Source organism: Poecilia reticulata, linkage group LG22, assembly GCF_000633615.1.
Source record: "Poecilia reticulata strain Guanapo linkage group LG22, Guppy_female_1.0+MT, whole genome shotgun sequence".
In the NCBI taxonomy this organism is placed as follows: Eukaryota; Metazoa; Chordata; class Actinopteri; order Cyprinodontiformes; family Poeciliidae; genus Poecilia; species Poecilia reticulata.
Genome location: NC_024352.1, coordinates 18,333,892 through 18,356,163, shown reverse-complemented (window position 1 = coordinate 18,356,163; position 22,272 = coordinate 18,333,892). Strand labels below are relative to the sequence as shown.

Genomic DNA, 22,272 nt, shown 5'->3' with positions numbered 1-22,272 from the left:
GTATTCTAAATGAAACATGCAGCTTTCTCTTTTCTTTTAGCATAAAATAATTTCGCAATCAATTCATCAAACCAAACAGTTTTAAAAAGTATATTGCTATTTAAGTCAACTGTACTGTGAAAAATAATCTTTACACTCTGGACTTTGATATACTTTGCACTTTTAAAAAACGTAATGCTGGCATTACGTTTTTCTTTCAAGAACTAAATAGCTCCAGGCCTAATCATACAGCTCAATGATATTCATGTGGCCCAATAAGAGTCAATATAATACAACTCATAATTTGTGGCAAGTCTGAAAAATGTATGTTCACAGATGCTCTGGATCTGAGCAACAACTTTTCTTTTTTTTAATTAAATTCAGACTCTATATGTGTAAAGCTATAAGATATAACCTGAAAAGACTTGCTAAGTGTAATCCTTCACAATTAAGCAGTGCTTTATGTTAATCTATCCCATAAAATCTATCTTTTAAGTCTGTAGCAGTATGTTGCAAATTCGAAAAAAAAAAAAAAAAAGCTAAATGGGAGGTAACACAATTATTTGTACCCCTCATGGTGGTAACATACTCCACTACTTTAGTTCTGATTTATTGTTTTTGTAGACTTCTGTTTATAATTTTTGTCTCTGGAGTAGCTAGAAGTAGCTCTGTCGTGCAACTAGAAGGATTTTTGCATTACTCTTTTACTTTTGGACAGTTGTAATAATGCTTAAGCTTGGCAACAAGATATTGCAACTGTGATTGCCCAATTAGCACCTCAAAAGCTCAAATAATGCCTGAAATAGGACACAATGAAGGCATCCATGAAGGAGACTTCATGGATGCCGAGCAGGACTGAAGAAATGAAAGAAAAGGAGGAAGTTCAAATAATCTCTTCTGTTGTTCTGAGCAAAAATCATCTTTTCTACTCCAACGTCTCCCTGCCGGGCAATCATACAGCCAAAGGGATGGCAAAACCAAATGAGGTGTCTAGGAGTGATTGTCTATAGCCGATGGTATAATTAAGAACATGTTACTGTGGAATACTGTTTTTGCTATTGCCTGATATGGAGCTGTTAGCATGTCATTTCACCAAGTCTTCAGTCAGAGGCCTCTTGTTGTCAGACTGACTGCTACTGCAGAAATTGCCCACTGAATCACCGTCAACAACTCTTTGAAGCTACTTGGATGATATGAGTTATGACAACATTTAATAACTCTTGGGGACATAAATAACAAAAAAGTATTCCGTTTCAATTTAAATTCAATACTTGTGAAACGCAATGAAGCAGTGACATGTACAATTTTATAATGTTACTTAACAATAGGCTAATCATTATTTATTTATTTTCAATCCGCTAAGTATATTTTTACAGATTACTAGCTGATTGTTATTTGTAGGTATTAAACATAATTTAGTTTGGAAATGGTCAGCTTTTCGCCCTGTCCCCCCTTCAGCCTGAGAACTTGGTTTATCCCACGCAGCTTCCTAGACTCTTGCCCGCGCCCAGTCTGTCTCATCGGTGTGACCGGAGTTCCTCTTCCGCTGACAGCCTGCTGTCACACAGCTACCATGTTATCCCATTCCCGGTGTCTCACCAGGAATTTCGGCCGCTCCCTCTCTGCCATCCGCCAGGTAGGTACAAAATTGACCAACTTTGGTCGCTGCTTAGCTCTACTTGCTTCTGGCTGCTGAAAAACCGCAGCTTCTGTGCGCTCAGCTCTATATCTGCTAGCATTAGCATTAGCTGCCCCCGCTTTAGGCCACGGCTAGGCCGGAACATTGCGAGCCAAGGACAGGGTGACACTTGTCAGCACAAACCAATACTGCAAACCTCATTAATATGTGGATATCAACACTGGAGATGTTTGACTTGGATATTTAATGTTCATGTGAGGTAGTTTTATTATATTCTCGCATCCCTGTGGAACATGCTAGTAATCCAAAGCTAAAAAGTACTCTATTGTTGGCTAATGCACTTAGCTGTCATTAGGCTGAGGTCATATTGTGAATGAACGCGAATTTTTTGAATATTTGGGCAATTTTCCAACTAATGTGTAAGTGTGACCGGCGACATTGTAAACTCGTCAGTTTCAGTCCAGGCTTATTGCCGGCGTGTTTATAGTTCCACACATATACTCAGGATTTAATGCAGTTGTTCGAACTTAAACATTCTTTTGCATTTATTGATAAGGTCTCCATATTAAACTTACATTTAATATGAAACTACTTAGAAAAACCTATTGCATAGTAATAATATCGATTGTGTCAAAGGTCAAAGTTAACCTGTAAAAGTGACTTTTGACCCGCAGCACGTCACTTCTATCCTGTCTTGCACTGTAGTCCCCAGTCTTCTGAGGAAGATTTCTGAATGCAATCAGTGTTGCACATTTGTATATGTTTTTAAAGCTGTGGCATGCAGACATAGTATTGATCACATGTATAAGTTTCAGGTATTTTGACTAGATTGTATCTTTTTTGCAGGGAAACGATGTGTTAGCTCGTCGGGCCACTGCAGGTATGCTTTGTTATTGCTTGAACCATAGGCTGACCACATACATGCAAGATGTTGTTTACATGGTTTTTCTATTTATTTTCAGTTCTATCAGCTTGCCATCCTGTAACTGTAAACAACAATGTGTAAGTACATACTCTCTCTATAATAGGGATGTACTGTCAAAGTCATGAACATGTTGGATATGACAGATATGCCTTGGAGGGGGCCATATTTCATTGAGTAATATTTGGCTGCTAACCATGCAGTCCTAAATCTATTTTTATGTCAGACTGACAAACAATCATTCAGTAGTGACTCTCAATTTGTAAACTAATTTAAAGATTAATGATATTCTATTTAAATGAGAACTGTAGAGTTGTGCCTACACTCATTCTTGTTTTTCTTCCTCATCAGACCATATAATCCCCGTTCCAGTGTCTTCCAAATCCAGTACTTCAGGACATCTGCAGCTTACAGTATGCAATCTGTTTGTCCACCAGTTTTAAACTTATCTGAACATAAAATGCAATGGTTGATGTATAAAGATAATCCTTTTCCTTTTGACTTTACTCCGTAGGAGATGAAGTTATCACAGTCAAGACTCCTGCATTTGCAGAGTCTGTCACAGAGGGGGATGTAAGGTGGGAGAAAGGTAACACCTCTGAGAAGACTATTTTACTCACTTTTCAGAGGTTGTCAGACGCTAATGCAAAGATATGTGTTCCACAGCTGTTGGAGACTCTGTCTCTGAGGATGAGGTGGTGTGTGAAATCGAAACAGATAAGGTAAATTTCAAGTAAAGGAATTTACTTTTGATTCTTTGCGATTTCTGTTAAGGTCATGTTATAAATCTGCAAATTTGTACTTCACTTTACAAGTTCTGTTTTGTAGGTGTAATGAACTCCTGAGCAAACTTTTTGACACTCAAGAATCCTTGCATCAATTTGGTAGGAACCAAATCAGGGCTTCTATTGGCATTTTTGTCTTGCAACACCTCAAAAAGAATTGTACTTTACTTTGATCAAAAATCATGATTTGTTTCATACCATTTAATATATTAAACACTTTAAGGACTCTAAAACACATGTAGAGTGATAAATCAAACAAGAGAAAATCTTATAAAGCTGCCCTTTTGTTATTTATAAATTGCAGGAAAAAAGCCTTTCGGCTTGTTTGAGTGTCAAATACAATTTGACTGAAGTGGAAGTGACCAAAAATAGTTTTTTCTGTTACACGCTTTATTTAAAATATGATGGATACTGTAATATGTCCCCAAACAAATCGTGTCGGTATGCATTTATTTATGTACTATTAGTGAATTTTTTTTCTTGGTTTTTGTTTTAATTTTTGAGTATATGTCATCCTTTCAGACATCAGTACAGGTCCCCTCTCCTGCTACTGGAGTGATACAGGAGCTTTTGGTCCCAGATGGGGGGAAGGTCGAAGGAGGAACACCACTTTTCAAGCTTAAAAAAGGAGGTATGGAAATCCAGGCTTATAAAGAGTCTGATCCTACAAAAAGAATTATAAATTGAATTTCACTTTTAGAATATAAAAACATCTGTTTTTATGCCTGTTCTTACTAGATTACATTTAAATTTAAGCTCTGAAGAAAATAATAGTATTTTTTGGGAAATATCAGTTATATTACTCAGCACGAGCCTCTTTGTCATGCAAGATTATGTGTTTAATAAACGGGATGGAATAAAACCTGGGTCACCATTAGATATTCATAGTATGTTGGTCTATAAAAATACCACGCTGTCATATTACCTCAGAAATTTAATTTGGCTATATGTAACATGATCTAATAGCTTTTTTTGTTTTGCAATTGGAGATATTTCCAGAACACCTCATGTGTTTCTTATAAGAGATGAAAAGTTTAGTAGTAGAGGTGTGCCGATCGATCGGCCACCAATGATAATCGGACGATTTCCGTGAAAAAGTGTATAATCGATGATCGCCGATCACTGTCTCTTGATGCCGATCATTTGCGTCTCATTTCGCAGCCTGCCTGTGCAGCTGGTCTCCTCTTTCCTTCACACTGCGCAAACGCGCAGCAACAAATCCTAAGCAGTGTGGAACTATAACGCACTGAGTGAATGGGGAAGTTTACGTGTTGCAGCGGAAAATTATCTAGGGATCCGGAGTGAAGCACGTCAAAATGCATCAACACGACGAATCTAATTGCAGCGGAAAATTACCTACGGGTCCGGGGTGAAGCACGTCAAAATGCATCAACACGACGAATCTATAATGGCATAAAAACAATGCCATACTTAACGGAGTTTGGCTACATCGAGGCTCACTGCAGTAAAAAAAGACATATGGAGCGAACAGATAGCAGGTAAAGGAGCGCACAGCTACAAACACTCACCCGGATTAGCATGACGGTCAGAAAGCTAAACAAATAACCCGCAAAATTATTTAAGTCTTCGAGCTGCGATGTAAGACGCTGGTTCTGCTCTCGCTGTTAAACCGCTGCTACGCTACAGGTAATATTAGACAGACGGAGCGCCGCTTCTGCTCCACCTGGTAGTGACTCTCACACCGAACCTCTGCTTAAAGCTGCAGCATCTAACTTAAAAAAGTACATTTTATGTTCTGCCTGGTGAATGACAGTAATCAGCAACAAGTGAGGGAGGGGCCAGCTTTAAATCCAGGGTCTTCAGTGAAACCTGGAACTGGCCCATATCATAATTGTTATGAATTGTACGAAGCGTCTTAAACTTAACTGAAAACCAATTAAATTGACATAGTGGTATACACCTTAAGGCAGGGGTGTCAAACTCCAGTCCTCAAGGGTCACTGCCCTGCAACTTAGATGTGCCTCTGCTGCACCACACCTGAATAGAATAATTAGGTCATTGGCAAGGCTCTGGAGAACTGAGGAGGTAATTAAGTCATTTGATTCAGGTGTTTTGTACCTGTGGCACATCTAAAAACTGCAGGACAGCGGCCCTTCAGGACTGGAGTTTGACACCCCTGCCTTAAGGTATTACTCAAGTCAACGTAACTTGGGTGCGAAATTGCATTTGTTGTAGGACATAGATGTAAACACTGATCTTAAAAAACGGCTTAAATTTATTGCACTCTTTTTTTTTTTTTTTCCCCTATGTATATTTTTTGTTGTTTGAAACATGCAGGAACCGTCTTATAGCATCTGCCTTCACTTTTTCTCTGTGCCCCTTTAGCTGGGGCTGCTCAGGCTCCAGAATCTCCAAAAGCTGCTGCGGCCCCTCCACCACCTTCTGCTGCTCCAACTCCCCCACCTCCTCCCTCCACCGTGGGGCCCATTCCCACCACCATGCCCCCCGTGCCACCTGTGCCAGCACATGCTATGGACACCAAACCAGGTTAGTTGTCATCGGACAGACGGTCCGTGTCATGTGAGAACTCATTTGCCTGACATCTGCGTTTGTGTCCTCCAGCTTACACAACTAATTGCTTTGCATCGTTTTGGTCAGCGTCTTTTTTTGCCATCTACGTCTGGAGGTGCTGACTGCTTCATTGTTTTTCTTGTCTTGAAGTTTCAGTCATCAAACCCACTGCTGTTCCAGCTGTGCCAGCAGCCCACGCAGAGGGAGGAGCTAAAGCAGCAAGGACAGAGAGCAGAGTAAAGATCACTTTGATATTTTATTTTATATGAAATCTTTTAGGTTAATGATGTTTTCTATAAAAAATGTTTTCTGTGGTGTTTCTTTCTTTTTGTAGGTTAAGATGAACCGCATGAGACTAAGAATTGCCCAGAGGCTGAAGGAAGCTCAAAACACCTGTGCTATGTTGACTACGTTTAATGAGGTCGATATGAGGTAGGAAATTCTCAATTAGTTGACCTACATTATTAAACCCTCAAAGCTATTTTGGATTATATGTGAAATGCGCTCTGCTGCTTACCGAGTACTGATTGGAAAAAGTCAACTTTTAATTCTTAAAAGATTCACACATCCTGGTTTCTGTGCAAATCTGCTTTTTGGTCATTTGTATTTATTCAGACTTCCTGTCTAAGTGCGGTTTGCATGCCCCCCTGTTAAAAGGCACAACAACACTTCCACAAATGGTTATAGATTGGAATCTGCCCAATAAAAAAAGCTTTTTGAAACCCAATATCCTCTTAAACACTGGAATGTAAATATTTGGTCATAATTTCATCTAAAACGAAGATAAGAATTGTTAAAACAGGTTTTATTAATTTACAAGGAAGCGTTAGTGTCTGCACTTGCCCCCCGTGCTGAAGAGGACACTTTGAGGATTTCTTTCTCCCCGCAAATGTGTGGTGTCGGCTTTCGGCTATTCAGGGTTTTCTGTGTATCCTAATTGGATTGACATTGACGGTCTGGAGGAAGACTTCCCAGTCCTGGGCTCATCTGGAGCCGAAGGAACTGGTCGGAACAGGAGGCGGGACCATCTGCAGAGGCCCGCAGAGACCTGCGCTCTGAGTGGAAGAGCTGCCTGCACTGATATGGGCTTTTATGACAGCCCAATAAGATTTACAGGCTCTAGAAAGTGAAGATTTTTATCGCTTCTTCTCTCCTTTCTCGGAGAGTCTGTGTCTTGGGAGGGGCTAATTATGTTAGCGGAGAAACCCTAGAGCTACAACAGGGTTAGAGACAGGAAAACAAACAATTAAAAAGAGAGATACAAGAGAGAAATGAGCAATACAGAAACAATTAGTAGAACAACTTCAATAGATGTATACCTCACTCTCTTCAGCACCATTATCAAAAAATAGAACCTTTGTCCAGATTTAATACTTAAATGTATTTCCAAATTATTTAAGAGCTTTAAACATCCATTGTTATTTAGGGAAAAAGTTTACATCAACATTTAATTTGAATAATTGAACCTCATTTAGATTTATTAGAAAAGAAGGTCATATGCAATTGAAACTAGAAGTTTCCACAAACTGAATAAAGACATACAGCTTTTTTCCTCATCATCTGAACTGTAATCAGACCGAAGTTACTTGTTAGGTTAGTTAGAATTACCTAAATTATTTCTATTGGCTACATGCCTCAGTGATGAGAGAATATGTCAGATTTGTCATCAAAATCAGAAGTGGTAAATGGTTTGTACTTGCATAGCTCTTCATCTAGTCCAGAGGACTCCAAAGCGATTTCACTCCTAATGCCACACCTGGAACACACTGCTTTCTTGCTTGACACGATGGGAAAGTCAAAGAAAATTAATCAGCAAAGGCATAAGGAAGAGAACTGTGGAGCTTCACCAGTCTGATTCATCCTTGGGTACAATGTCCAGATTCTTGACTGTGCTGCATTCATCTGTTCAGTTATATACATGATAGGAAAGTCCAACCATCACACTGATGAAATGAATATGAAACTGTTTGGTCGTAATGACCATTGTTATATTTGATGGAAAAAGAGGGACTTGTGTAAGCCCAGCTATGATGCAAAGGAGAGGCAGCATTATTTTGTGTGTCCGTTTTGCTGTAGGAGATGCTGGCACACTTCATAAAATGGATGGCATTATGTGGAAATATTGAAGCAACATCTAACAACATCAGCCAGGAAGTTATATCTTGGGCACAAATGATTTGTCCAAACGGACAATAACCCAAAGCAAATAGCCAAACTGCTTGCAAATGGCTTAAGGACATCAAATTTGTTGAGGCCAGTTCAAAGTCCTGATCTCAGTTCTATGGAGAAGTTGTGGGTAGATCTGAAAATGAATGTGGGAGCGAAGTAGCCTTCAAATGTGACTCAGTTCCTCCAGTTGTGTCAGGAGGAATGGGTCAGAACTGCAGCAAACTGTCATGAGAGGCATTTGGAAAGAAACTGGAAACATCATTACTGTGGCATTGAACAAATAGAAATAATTTTGGTAATTCTAACTGAATTATTGACTGTTCTATAACAACAGATTCCATGCAAGTTTTGGTCTGATTTAACTTCAAACTGAAAAAAAAAATAAAAATTATTAGGTTTATGTAAACATCTGGTTTTAGATGTATTCCATGCATTTACTGCTGTTATTTTTTGATTATGGGGTAAAGGTAATGTTAAAAAAAAATCAAGCTATCTGAAATTTAGAATATCTCATATTACCAATTAAAAATCAGGACTTTTAATTCAGAAATGTCAGCCTGTTGGAAGTAAGTTCATATCCTCTGCAGTTTATGCACCAATTCCTTCCTTCTGCATTATTGAGGCGTGGTAGAAAGAAAACTTAAGGAAGGTTTGTAGGTTTTAGCTCATCTAGTATTGCTCATCTTCCCCTAATAATAATCACAAACTGTGGAAATATCACATTGTTTTCCTTCCACTTAACTTTCCATTTTGAATACAGGCATAGCTTGGCCAGAATGGAACATTTCTGTTCACAAGAACTAATACAGTAGTCTAATTACACTTTTTGAATTGAATTATTTAAATAATATAGCTTTTTTTATGCAATATTAAATTTTCAGATGCACTTTAATCTTCACATGTAAAATCTTTACGTGAACATTTATACGTTTCAAGATTTCATTCCCACTTTTATTCACATATTTGCAAAGACTCCTTTCCTTTTCAGGCTTCATCGTTGTCTTAATGCTGTGTTTCACTGTGACTTCCGCTTCATTTCCGCAGTAACATCAGCGAGATGAGGAAGGCTTACAAAGATGCTTTTCTGAAAAAACACAACATCAAGCTGGGCTTCATGTCTGCGTTTGTGAAGGCTGCCGCCTACGCTCTAGTTGACCAACCTGCTGTCAACGCAGGTACAGAATTAAACCTTTCAAGACTAGGAAACCGTAACGTTGTGGTGGATGTTTCACTCTGTCTTTGCACGTTTGGTTTCAAGGCGGGCCAAGTGTGTGTGTGGTGAAGAAAAAGATTTAAGTTTCATTGCCCGACCTCAAAACCAACTCCTAACTTATTTTCTTCCCCTAGACTACCCTGACCTATTTAGATAGACCACAGTGAAACTAGGGTGGGACGTGTTGCTGCCTTTTAAAGATCTATAATAGTCTGCGGCGTTGATTACCCACAACTTTTGACTTGCATGTGAGAGCGAGTGGTTTACAAGAAAATAGCTTTACCTTGATGGAACTGAAGCGAGAACTTGTAATTTATCCTGGACAAGAGATTTCTGTAACATTCATGTTATTTGTGTTTCCAGTGATTGATGACACAACCAAAGAGATCGTATACAGGGACTATGTTGACATCAGTGTTGCAGTAGCAACACCAAAGGTAAGAGAAGTGGAGCTTATTGTGTTAAAATACCTGCTTCAGAAGTAAAAGGTGTACTATATTTTTTTTGTCAGGGATTGGTGGTTCCTGTAATACGAAATGTGGAGGAAATGAACTTTACTGATATTGAGAAAGCAATCAATTTGTTGGGAGAAAAGGTACGATTTCGTATCACTTCATTATTAAGCAGTTTTCTGACTCACTTTTGATTTATTTAATGTATTTATTTATTTTTTAAATCCTACATTCACAGGCGCGTAAAAACGAACTAGCTGTTGAAGACATGGATGGAGGCACCTTCACCATCAGCAACGGTGGCGTGTTTGGCTCCTTGTTCGGCACACCTATAATCAACCCACCTCAGTCTGCTATTCTGGGCATGCATGGCATCTTTGATAGACCTGTTGCAGTAGGTGGCAAGGTTGGTATTTAAATTCCTGTTAAAGATGCACCGCAAAGTTGGCGGTTTTCACACTTGATCAATGGCTAGAAATGTGCCACACCACACGCAGGTCATGCAAACAGCCCTTCAACTTGGCGTGGAAGTCATTGCTGAGACAAGTTAGCTGGCCATTTTCAGTAAAACTAAGGTTTAAATTGTATTGTCTGCAGAGGCTTCTTAGGTTTTCCTTAAGTAACTAATTTTAAAAACTAAATCTGAGCTTCAGCAAATGACAGAAGCTGACTATATCACAGCACAGTTTCTCCATTTTATCTGATTCTGTTGTTGATTGAGGCTGTATTTCTCAAATAGGAACAAGACCTTTTTTTTCTTTTTTTCTCCAGTAGTTCTTTTTATTCATGTTAGAATGAGAAACAATCTTCCTGTCACTAGGTGGCAGCAGTGCTCAAAGTAAACAGGCCGTCTTTGAAATAGAATAAGGTAACCAATTTTGTGTCCCAGTTTCTCTAAAAATCACAGACTGAGTAGACTTGAATAAATGTTACAACAATTTTCAAATTCAGTTTAACCCAATTTGCAAGACTCAGTTTAACCCAATTTGCAAGACTTCAAATAATAAAATAAGCAACAACTTAAGTTGCTGCAGCTCATTTTATAAAATTTGTTGTGACAATTAGGTGCATAACAGAATAACTAAGGACCACTGGAATAGAGAAATGTTGAGGCTTTTGGTGATGTCAGAGCTGAGGTTTAGCTCGCTCACAGGGATCCGCTCTTTCCAATTGTGCGATAACATGGGTGAAAGTTGTGATAACCATATAAGTCAGTGTCAAATTTATTTACACAGCACATTTAAAAGCATCAGTTGACCAAAGTGTTTTACTATTACAACCGAAATTATAAGATAGCATAGCTCACTCATGCAAAATAATATAACGGTCCAGGCCAGGTTTTCTGACTTATGATGAATAAGTAAACAGTGTTCATTTCTTTCTGCTTGGTGTTCATGACAACGCTAAGCTCCAGATGATGATTGGTTACTATTAGCTACTGCTACTATTAGCTACGTGTACTGGGAGAAATACAAAATTCCTTATTTCCATCTCAACACAGCTTAATGAAATAAACAGCAAATGTTTCAAAATATATTAGACACAGCCTTAATTTATTGCAGTCCAGGCAATTGTTCATAATGCACATACTGCAAGCTGCAGTATTATGATAATGATACATTTTTTTATATATATTTTAGTTATAAGTTTCAGTTAGTAATTCCGCAGCCTGCCTGTGCAGCTGGTCTCCTCTTTCCTTCACACTGCGCAAACGCGCAGCAACAAATCCTAAGCGATGTGGAACTATAGTTTGATCGATTGAGCTGAAATCTATGCAGTTAGATATGATTAAAATGGGAAGAAGTAAAACAAATTTGATTTCACCAAATCTTCAAAAACAAATTTAGTATTCAGGGTTCCTGAGGTGAAATCTGAATCTTAGAATCTGATTTCTGTCTAAAATCAGAAATCTGTCTGATTGTAAATGGAAATCAGACAGAAATCTGTTTCATCAGATTTTTAAAAAACATCAGTAACCAGAAATCAGCCACAAAGTCTTTGTTTAGTGCATCTAATTCCAGTGGCACCTATTTAAAACTAAAATTTCTCAGATTTTTATTGACATAACTGAAAAAAAAGACTCCAAAATGTATGTATTCTTTTGCGTAGGTGGAGATCCGTCCCATGATGTATGTCGCTTTGACATACGATCATCGTCTCATCGATGGAAGAGAGGCCGTCACTTTCCTGCGTAAGATCAAGTCTGTGGTGGAGGACCCCAGGGTGCTCCTCCTCGACATGTGAGCCTCTGTCAACTCTGGGCCCACTAAACCAACCCCACGCCAACAGCGGCTGTACACACGTAAAAAAAAAAAAAAACTTTACCATAACTGCAGTTAATGTATTGTTGTCTTGGTTAACTAGGGGAAAAAAAGGTTTGTTTTGAAAAGTTAAATTGTGAATGGACATTTGTAAGACCAGCTGGGCTGCACGGTTTGGCACTGGGCTCTGTGGTTTCAGGTGCTGGTCTCTTGATCAAAGAAACAAAAAATAAATATTCTATAACTTGTTCGCCAAATGTCATTTTCTACGCAATTTAATAAAATCCAGTTGTTGTGAGATGACAAGCAAGTAAATATGCAACTGCATAGAATTTTATTATTGTGGTTGAGAGATGAACAATGAGCACATATTGGGCTAGAAAACAAGGAACACTATGTTTTAAAAATCTCCAAAGTGAAGGAATCCTCAGAGATTTTATGCCATCTAGTTCATGAAAATCTCTTTTTGCTGTGTGACATAGACTATTTAAGAGAAAAGGAAAGTTTTAAACAATAAAAACTTCATTACCCCACTGCTGGTTATCTGCTGGATGATTTTCGTGGATAATTGTTGAATGTTTAATCTGTGGACATGAACTACAATTAACAAAAGGAAAAAAAATAAAAATTAGTTATTCTGCTTTAAAATGGTGCTCAGACGTTAACTCGTTTGACAAGCTCTGACGGTTTGTAGATTTTGCAAGTGTTTCCAGGTATGTCCCATTATGCTGACTATAGTTATAGAAAGGACAATGCAGCTCAAAACATGAATGTTCTCATTTAATGTGCCATGATTGTAGAAAGAAAACTGAACAAATTGATAAGTTTGTAAAACTGGAATCAAATGTTTTGGCTGCTTTCTCTCCAGCAACTGAGAAAAATGTTTCCAACCACAAAAATAATCTTAATGTGGATATTAGCATTTAAATTCCAGTTAGATTTTTATCTAGTTCTCTTGAAGCAAAAAAATAAAACATAGATTGCTTTATCCTGTGATGGCTTCTTTCATTGTTACATTAAGTTATTTTCCTGTCAACAATGATTAAAATCCATCCACAATTTTGATTTAAAGGGGATTTTATTCACATGCATGGCGATTATGAAGATATGTAAAACTTAATTATCAAAATTGCATTAAAACACATCCGAGTTCCCGTGGGATAAAAGTAAATCTGTGCCTTTATTTAAGGAACACAGTGCCTTGGAAAAGCATCATATTTTTCACATTTCCCCACATTCCAACCAAAAATTAATATACATGAGAAAATCGAACACGGATAAGTGCTTAGCAAAGTTGTGGTCGGTAGAAGATACATTTTTCCCCCTGATGGTGGTGGCAGCATCATGCTGGGGTGATGCTTTTCTTTCTCTTGGACAGAGAAACTAGTCAGAGTTAATGGGAAGACTGATGCAGCTAAACACAGGATCATTCTGGAAGAAAACTTATTAGAGGTGTAAAACATTTCAGATTGGCGTGAATGTTCACCTTTCATCAGGACAACGGTAACGGATCCAGAGCCGCAATGGAGTGGTTCAGATCAGGGGCACCAAGTCTGGTCCTTGAAAATTACTACGAGGCATATTTTAGGTAAATCCCTTCCCCAACACACCCGAATCAAATACATACTTGGTTACCAAGCTTGTTCAGAGCTAAATGACATGTTGATGAGGGAACTAAATCTTATGATTTATGTTTTTGTTGAAAACGTTAATGGTATAAAAAGTTTCCTGATAGTAGCTCTTGGAAGACTGGACCCAGGTTGTCCTGGTTTTGATCAAAGCCTATTTTCCATATGTTTATAGAATAAAGATGGTGTTCAGGGAGTTGAACATCAGTGCACTTCATATTCAAAGATTAAAATCTTGCAATTGTTTTGGAAACTCTGCTACTTTGAGTCACCCACATAAAATTCCAGTAACATGTTTGTAATGCGACAAAACTCAAGAGGTATGAATACTTTTGCAAGGCACTGGGTATTCCCAACCTTTGTTCAACCGTTTCTTTGGGAAGCTCCTGTAAAATTGCAGGATGTTTCAATCCAGCTGATCTGGTTTTTTTTTGTGTGTAAGTCCAGTATGGCACAAACGATGGGAGGTCTGCTAGCAGGACAGAGCTTTCCAGGAGACTCCGCTGAAGAAGGGGTGGCATTTGATGTCGCTCACTCCTCCACCTCCAGAACCCAAACGATAACCTGCATCAAACTGAAGCAGCTATAGAGAGAGAAAAAAAGAGTCAGTTACACATTTTCTTTTTGTAGAACCTTACAAAACTGTTCATGTAGTTTAAACTTAAGCTCTGAGCTGGAAGGTTGAAGATAACATTAGAGGTGGTGCAGCATTTTGAACTGGGACAGACAACACCAAACACAGAGTTAAAAATGGTTTTGATGAAAGCATATTTATGTTGGAATGGTCTAGTCAAATCCTGATCTAAATCCAACTAAGAATCTATGGCAAGACTTTAAAATTACTGAAAACAATGATCAAATATTTTAAGTCCCTAAATGTTCAAAGCTGGAATCTACATCTCTGTGTTATAGTCCGAATAAAATAGATCAATGTTTGTGGTGGGGTGTGAATACTTTTTTGAACTCTAACCTCAGTGAGCAGGGATGCAGCCGCAGCACTTAGGTGGTCAGGGATGAGCAGCTGGGTGTGGGAATGGATTCCCGCTGGATGGAGCTGCCAAAGGGGCTGGAGGAGCAGGAAAGATCTTTAGCTACGGAAACCAGTTTCACTACTTTCATTGCGTTCATCTCACCATTCCTGTTAGAAGTTCAAAGAGCAAAGCCCCTAGACTCCACCAGTCACAAGCCTCTGTAATCCTCGACACTCCTCCGATTTCTGGGAACGCACATTGTGCTGGGTTTAGTTATGCCCATGTTTAACATTCCTTCAGAAATCTCCGGTACCACCGGCTTGTTGCCACTAGATGGCAGGTAAGACTAAGGAGCCTGGAGCTTGAGGTGATGTGTGTGTTTACCTGGAGCACAGTACATCTGCTCCATGGCTTTGGAGCTAATCTCAGACTGAACCTCACTCCACTGGCTGAAAAACGTCAGACACACCTTTCCTGTGAAAACATGTCACTTAGTTAAACTTCACATTTCATTTTGTGCAGACTTGAAGTGGACATTCAAGTTTACACACCACTGTTAGAACGCCACGTTATTGGGATGTAAACAGTGAGACTCAGGTGATTACTTCTCAGAAATGTTTTCCTTGTTTAATGTGTCCTATAATTGTAAGAATTTAATTGAAAACCCAAGAACTGGAGATTAAAGTTTTCCAATCTCCCAGCCAGAGATCAAACCCGTTTCTGATTTAATATCTTTGGCAAGATATTCAAGACTGGTCTGAGTTTAAAGTGTTTTTGTAAACAAGAGTGGGCAAATAAAAAAAATCAACACGGGCTTCACCAAAAATATTAGTTCAAGTATGCACACAGTTTGCTGTTCAACTGTGTTGCACATGTCAAAGGTCACATTAAAGTTAGGGAAAGTTCTGAAATAATTTATCTGGGTCTCATTTTTTTACATCACTTAAACCTGGTCATTTGACAGTGGTGTGAAGACTTGTTGGTCTTACCGTTGCTGGTGAGCAAAATGTTCCTCGGGTTGAGATCCCGACACAAGACGCCTTGCTCGTGCAGACTCTCCAGGGCCAACAGAATCTGCGCCCCCCACACACGCACCTCCCCTTCTGGAAGCCCCCAGTAGCTCTGCAAGGCCTTCTCTGCAGGCCTGGAGGTTGTGGCAGGGAAACGTGGCAGGTGACACCAGCCGTCCACCTCAATGATCTGGTCTTCTTCATGCCTCTCTGGTCCCTCCGTGTTCTTTCTGTCGCTGTGGGATGTGGCTCCCAGTGGGTCGGGAGAGAACCAGCTTACATATGATTCCGCTTTTAGGTTCTTCGCTCCAGGACTCAGTACCTCACACGCCACTTCTATACCCTGTTTTCCACCTGTGGGATAATTGTCTCTTTTTTGACATACTCCTGATGACTCCACCTGTGTATTAACGCTTCCGTGGAAAAGAAAAGCAGGAAAATCACGAGAACTTTCCGAGATGATGGTGGTGTCCGCATGGTCAGAAAATACTGCTCTGTCCGTACTCCTGATGACTATCATTCCATTTCTTTCTTCCACTGGACTGCTTTCTTGCTTTGACTCTGCATTTATCTCTTCAGAACTTCCAGCAACAAAAGATCCCTGATGAGAGCCATTCGTTTCCCATGATGCCCTGCCACGGATTTGGGTTTGGCAATGGAGAGGGAGATGCAGAATGGCAGGAGAGGAACTCAAAGTGTCTTTTTGACTTTTAGGAGGTTCTGTTCTTTTAAACGAGATCTGATTTGTCTGAGGTGTTGCTCTTTGCAAATTAGTGCCAGTCACTGCATAGAGGTTGGTTTTGTTATAGCTGTGTGTTGGGTCCGCAGCTTTCCAGGCTGCCTCAAAGTCCCTACTGCACTCTACGAGTCCCATTCCAGCCTTCTTTTTATGGAGATCTGACATGACATCGAGAGCTTGGCTGACACGGGCACAAGAGAGAGGAAGAGCTGGCTTTTCCTGAGCTTTGTTGGAATGCAAATACAAACTAGGGGCTGGTGGATGGATGTGGGTGTTGACCTCTGTCCTCGTGAGGCCGGAGAGCAGCGTCTGCTGATCCAGCTTGGTGTAAAACGACGCGGCCGATCGGGTGTTCTGGAGACAACCGGTCTCCTCTATGTAGGAGTGAGTCCCGCAGCTTTCCAGCCGCTGCTGAGTCTCGTCCCATGAGTTTGGGAAGTCTGTATCCGGACTCTCGTCAGTCAGTTTGCGAGGAATCGCTGCTGCTGTGCTCCTGCCGTTGTGCTGGTAGTCTCTGCTGATTTCAGGTGAGGTGTGGCTTGTCTTCAGCTTGACGTTGTGGTGCCCAGAGGTGAAGCACGGGTCTGGGTGTTCCCTGGCTTTCTCACTTCTAAGTTTGTGCAACTTGGAGAAAAGCCTCCCACCTAGGAAAAGAAAGAAAGTTTTCCTTTATGCTTTTGATGTTTCTTGTAAGAAATACAGGGCCAGACGTAGCCACTTTACCCTTGACATGCTCCAGATGCAGGTACACAGCATCCTCACTGACATAATACCGCAGCAGCTTCACCATGTAGGGCACACCTTGAGGAATAATGGTTGTTTGGTCTCTGCTCTCCCAGCTCGATTTGACTAGGCTCTGTGAAAGCGCACACGTGTAATGATTTATTTAGACAATTACTTTTAGATACATTCTGGCTCATCCCTTTGGAAGTGTCTGACAGCAGCGTCTTGTCAAGGTATTAAAACCACATCAGCTTTTTCACATTGTGTTACATTACAACCACAGAGCTCAATGTGTTGTATTGAAGTAGTGGAAGATACAAGATAGTGCAAAGCTGTGAAGACGAAGGAAAGTTAGACACAGTTTTTATTTCTTTTATCAACAAAAAGTTTAAAAATTAACATAAATTTTCAACTTTTGCCACAGATTTCACATTGGACTTTGTTTCTGACTTTACCTCTGAAGTTTTCACAGTACAGCTGTAGTTCTACTGAGTTTAAATTACACATAGGTGGAGTCTTTTTAATATTTAAGTGACTTCTGAAGGCAATCGGTTGCGCTAAAGTGGAAGGAGCACAAAAAGGTTCAATACAAATGTTAGGTCATGCTTTCCAGATCAATAATTGTAAAAAAAAAAAAAAAAAAAAAAAAAAAACAAACGTTGAAACCATGTCTTACTTTCCTTCCACCCCACAATTATGCACAGTTTTGTGTTGGTCTGTCACATGAAACATCAATGAAATACTCTAAAGGTTTTGGTTGTATGAAAAGAAGGAAAATGACAAAGGTATTGATACTTTTGTAGGGCAATGTAACTATTACTTTAGCTGAAATATAAGTTGCACTTGCACCGTTTCAAATCATGAGAGCTCTCTAGCAGATTGATGCTGAGCAATGATGATGGAGAAAGGATGGAAAGTTTCCATCGACTGCTTTGATTACAGGAACAGGCCTGCTGCCACGTGAAAACCTCTCATCATGTCCAATAATCAGCGGAAAGATGCTAGCAAATGAATATGTAGGTTTTATGTGGCGTATTGAAGTGGATGTGATCATTTATCGGCTTTTAATTCAGTAGAGCATCCTTACCTTTACAACAAACGTCTCTTTGTTGACCATGCTTTGCACAATCAGGACCTTTGGAATGAAAAATGCAACGTTCTCAAGCTTACACAGAAAAGCAGGTTGATTGTTGCAATTTTTTTTTAAGTGCAGTGGATAATTCAAAACTTCATTATGTCGAGCTACAGCTCCCCTTCAGAGATTTTGGCCCTGTGGAAAGGACGTGACATTTCATTTCCGTATTAAATAACTGTTCCAACATTATTGGTGCTTCATCTATTAGCACTTTGAATACCAATACAGTGACCGTTCTTACTCTGTCACTCTTAAAATGAGAAAAACAAGAGAACTTTCAATTCAAGGTGGGCAGATTTTTTTAATAAAATCCTCAAACCTTTACCCTTTAACGATAAAGGTTTGCTTTTTCCCACCTCCAGGATCAGAGACTGTTGCTATGGTGAGATGAGAGCAGATTTGGGCTTTTCAGTTACAACCACTTTAGATGGGTCTGATGTGAAACAAAGGATGATCCTTCATCGTCACTGTTAAGTATGCTGGAGTATCTTTGATGCTGTGGGCCTATTACTATTCCAAAGGCTCTGGTTACCTTGTTGCACAAAATGGCTTCAAGGACTCTCTAAAGTACCAAACAGTTCTAAACAAAAGAAATCTGGTGGCCTTTACCAGAACACTCAAAAGGAAGTATTTTAGCAGATTGGTATCCAAAACACACAGTTAAATCAAAAGACAAGGTTCACTAGATGCAGAAATAAGCTTCTTCTGTCCGTTTGGCAAAGGAAGGTTGTTAATTAGCAGGACTGCCAGTCATGGGGAGCCAATAATTTCATAAACAAATAATTATTTAATGTGAGACTTGTTTTTCCCAAGAATGTACTCAAATTTATTTTTTTTTTTTGCACATCTCCACCTGGGGTCACAATCAAAGTTTTAAAGCTACACCGCAGTACTTAAGTAAACTATTTTGTTGTAATGGTTTACAGTGAGAGAATGACAATTACCTTATCACTGATTCCCACCACTTTACACATTTCCAGATCCTCTACTGGAGAACTCAGGTGTCGGATCGGGCGAAATCTCAGACTGCTGTAGCCCTGGGAATCAAACCCACAGATAAGACAGCAATGCCTTGATTGGACAATGGAAATGCTTGTTTAAATGCAAAAATCATGTGATTGAAGTAGCTTTGCGCTTTGAATTACCCTGTAAGATGTGAATGAGGCCATACAAATAATTTTGCCTTTCCTAATTTTAATTTATTCTGTGTATTTTCTGTTAAGATATTGCAAACATCAAAATATGTCTACGGGTGTCTGCAGCTCCCCTTAGCTTAATCTATTGAGGTAAAGGGTTTTAGATTCCTTAATTAAATCTGATGAAGGCAAGTTTTCAAACATTATATGAGACTCAGAGGTACTGCAGTGCTTTGCAGTACCTCTGAGTGTCTGCAGCTTATCATCAGGTTCTTTGTTGATAAGCTACTCAAGATGGTTAACTTACCCCTAAATGAGTGCCTCCTTTTCCTAGGTTATCCTGCAGATGGGTTATAAAGATTTCTTCGGCTCGCTTCAGATACTGGGTTGTCTTCCTCTTCACAGCCTCCCTCCTATCTTTGTTTGGGTCCACTATTGAAGAAGCACAATGTTGTGTTACCAATAAAAAAAAAATAAAAAACCTTGCTATCTTACTATGTGGGGAAAAAAGCTTAACCATCAAATCAATCTGTGCTTAGCATTTGCCTTCTGACTTCCTGCTCTTTTTTTATGTCACTGTCACATGCCGGCCTTGTGAAAACCCGGTTATTCCTATCCCCGGCTGAATGATTCATGCCATCTACTCACACTGAACTCCATTCAGCAGCAAGTCCACTCCGTTCTTGTAGTAACTGAAGGCCGCCTCGTAGTCTTCGTTGACCTCGCTGTCCAAAGCCATTCGGATCTGCTTGGCAGCTTCCACCAGGTAATCTCTCTTTGCCATCTCTGAGATTCTTCTGGGTCTCTCAAGGTCCAGATGGGCCTGTTCACAGCGCAGATAGTTGGACATTGGTGCGGACACATTAAGACATGAACGACCTGTCTAATTAAAACCCAAACTGAAAATGACAGTGTAGCGGCTGTAAGTGAAATATAACAGAGGAGTTCTGTTTTTACAGACTATTCAATCACCATAAACTGGTCGTCACCTTTGCTCCTCCGTCTTCTTATCAGCAGTAGGAAACATCTTTGTCTGTTGTCACCGTGTTCTGTGCGTTTCGGCCCCCAGAGACATCAGGGCTCGGGTCTGTGTTGCAAGGCATGATCATCTGAGCCAGGGGAAACAAACGGTTAACGTCTCAAGCAGAACAGGAAGTGAAAATAGGCATGTGTCTTCTATTTTGGACGAAGAGAAAGAAAAAGAAAAGCATATGTTAAAGGCAGCGAGAAATGACACATGACAGCTGGATTAGGTTAAATCTGCATGGTAAAATTATTGAGGCACATGCCTTACACATCAATCTGACAGCATGCAACAAATGCAGGTCTACGAGAGCTACATCATAGCCATGTAAATTTCTAGTCAGTAACACACAAGTCATTTGAAATAGATCATGCCTGAGGTCTCTTTCATATACTGCCTTGCCAAACATAGTCATATCTTTACATTTCCATATATTTTTCATGCTACAACAACAAATTTCAGGGTATTTTTGAGGGTATTATAGAAGGTTCATCTCCCAGCAGGAAACATATGACCACAGATAGATTGGTTTAGATCTAAACAAATTAAATCTAAACCTAGCAGCCTAGTCAAAGTCCAGACCTGAATGAAATCGAGAGTATGTGGCAAAAAAAAAATATGTTTACAGATGCTATCCATCCAGACTTTTCAAACATGAACTATTTTGTAAATAAATGACTAAAGAATTTAGTCTCTGAATGTTGGAAACTAATAGAAACATACACCAAAAGACTTGGATCTGAAACTTTTGCAAATCTTGATACTGCAAAGTATTTACTAAGAGGGCCTGAACAAATTTGCACCCCACATTTTCATTTGCAAAACACAAAAGGCATCCACTTCACAAATGTCCACAACAAATTTTTAGTCAGTCACCTTAAATTCTCAATAAAATCTATTAAATCTTGGAGGTGTAACAAAATGTGACAAAGTGCCAGAAGTACTTTTGCAAGGCACTCTGCGTGGCATTGTGGGCTACGGCTAAAAGAGCACTGTATGAAATATTGTCGGTTTTCTCACAATGCTTTAACCACAACTGAGCCCCCTGGCATCTCACATGCAGACATTCAGTCTCTGTCATCAGAGCAGAACATTTTCAGCGACATGAGGAAACACAAAAAGCCATCTTAAGTGTCCTCCATCAGTATCCATCATCCCTTCAACATGGGCTTTCACAGCCAGTGAGCTAGCAATGTATCATCATCCATAATTACACTAAAACAACAGAAGACAAGTGTGCATGCAGATATAAGACAGAGTGTACTTACTGTAATGTAAGCATGGCCTGGGCTCTGCGACCCAACAGCAGCATCAGCACCAGAAGCGACCCGGATCATCAGCAGTAGGAACATACTCATCCTGCTGAGCAGGAGAGGAGGAGGGAGCTCAGCCGAGGCTGCTGATTGGCTGAGCATGATGTCATTTAAGGGTACCATTTCACACAAGGCACTCGCTTCTCCCCACTCCTCATCATAGACGGTGAAAGATTTAAAGAGACAGCGCTGCTTTGAGTGTGTAGACTGAAGAGACCATTTCAGCTCTGATTTATTGTAACAATGGAGTTCAGTGTTCACCCTGTAATCCCACCGCTAACTTGAAATAATAGTTACCATGTTTGGCTTTTCTCTGCTGTGGATTTTGGGATTTACTCCCCCCACCCCATCCTACTTAAATATAAGCATCAGTGCTCAGTACCAGAGGGAGTCAGGCTCCAACTAACAGCACAAAGAGGAGTCACCCCCAACCACGCATGAATCCTATGGGAGGGCAGGTTTGCAGAAGGGGGTTAGGCACAGCAGCATGACTCTGAAATCTGATCCTGCAACCTTAGCCACAAAAATACAAGGATGCTCAATCTCAAATGAATCCTTCAGCGACTGTTTTTGTGTCATATGAAGACTTCTCCCTTTAATTAGAATAAAAACAGACATTTATCACGTCTGAATTTACTTGA

General features: G+C 39.8%; 2 protein-coding genes across 2 annotated transcripts; one reads left to right on the top strand and one right to left on the bottom strand.

The window, feature by feature from the left end:
* Positions 1 to 1,483: 1,483 nt before the first annotated feature.
* dlst (dihydrolipoamide S-succinyltransferase) lies at positions 1,484 to 12,485 on the top strand. The gene is made up of 15 exons (XM_008400290.2): positions 1,484 to 1,615; positions 2,465 to 2,498; positions 2,581 to 2,620; positions 2,892 to 2,953; positions 3,055 to 3,129; positions 3,207 to 3,262; positions 3,848 to 3,956; positions 5,672 to 5,833; positions 6,008 to 6,093; positions 6,192 to 6,289; positions 9,071 to 9,201; positions 9,603 to 9,676; positions 9,751 to 9,834; positions 9,930 to 10,097; positions 11,801 to 12,485. Exons 1-15 carry the CDS (start codon positions 1,553 to 1,555, stop codon positions 11,933 to 11,935), a joined length of 1,377 nt encoding a protein of 458 aa, XP_008398512.1. The 5' UTR covers positions 1,484 to 1,552; the 3' UTR covers positions 11,936 to 12,485.
* On the bottom strand, positions 12,036 to 21,694 carry rps6kl1 (ribosomal protein S6 kinase-like 1). Its single transcript, XM_008400289.2, has 12 exons — positions 21,587 to 21,694; positions 20,284 to 20,403; positions 19,943 to 20,117; positions 19,602 to 19,726; positions 19,103 to 19,195; positions 18,111 to 18,158; positions 17,024 to 17,156; positions 15,541 to 16,944; positions 14,936 to 15,025; positions 14,714 to 14,796; positions 14,551 to 14,646; positions 12,036 to 14,163 (listed from the first exon to the last, which is right to left on the bottom strand). The coding sequence occupies exons 3-12, from the start codon at positions 20,076 to 20,078 to the stop codon at positions 14,053 to 14,055; spliced, it is 2,319 nt and encodes a 772-aa protein (XP_008398511.1). The 5' UTR covers positions 20,079 to 20,117; positions 20,284 to 20,403; positions 21,587 to 21,694; the 3' UTR covers positions 12,036 to 14,052.
* Between the last annotated feature and the right edge of the window lie 578 nt (positions 21,695 to 22,272).

Bases quoted from the DNA above. Each gene is read 5' to 3' on its own strand.
- rps6kl1 (XM_008400289.2), bottom strand. From the start codon at position 20,078: ATGGCAAAGAGAGATTACCTGGTGGAAGCTGCCAAGCAGATCCGAATG. The intron at 18,159-19,102 runs GTAATTGTCATT...TTCATTCCAAAG, and splicing joins TGGTGGGAATCAGTGATAAG to GTCCTGATTGTGCAAAGCAT. The intron at 14,647-14,713 runs GTGAGATGAACG...CTGCTCCTCCAG, and splicing joins TTGAACTTCTAACAGGAATG to CCCCTTTGGCAGCTCCATCC.
- dlst (XM_008400290.2), top strand. From the start codon at position 1,553: ATGTTATCCCATTCCCGGTGTCTCACCAGGAATTTCGGCCGCTCCCTC. The intron at 5,834-6,007 runs GTTAGTTGTCAT...CTTGTCTTGAAG, and splicing joins TGCTATGGACACCAAACCAG to TTTCAGTCATCAAACCCACT. The intron at 10,098-11,800 runs GTTGGTATTTAA...TCTTTTGCGTAG, and splicing joins CTGTTGCAGTAGGTGGCAAG to GTGGAGATCCGTCCCATGAT.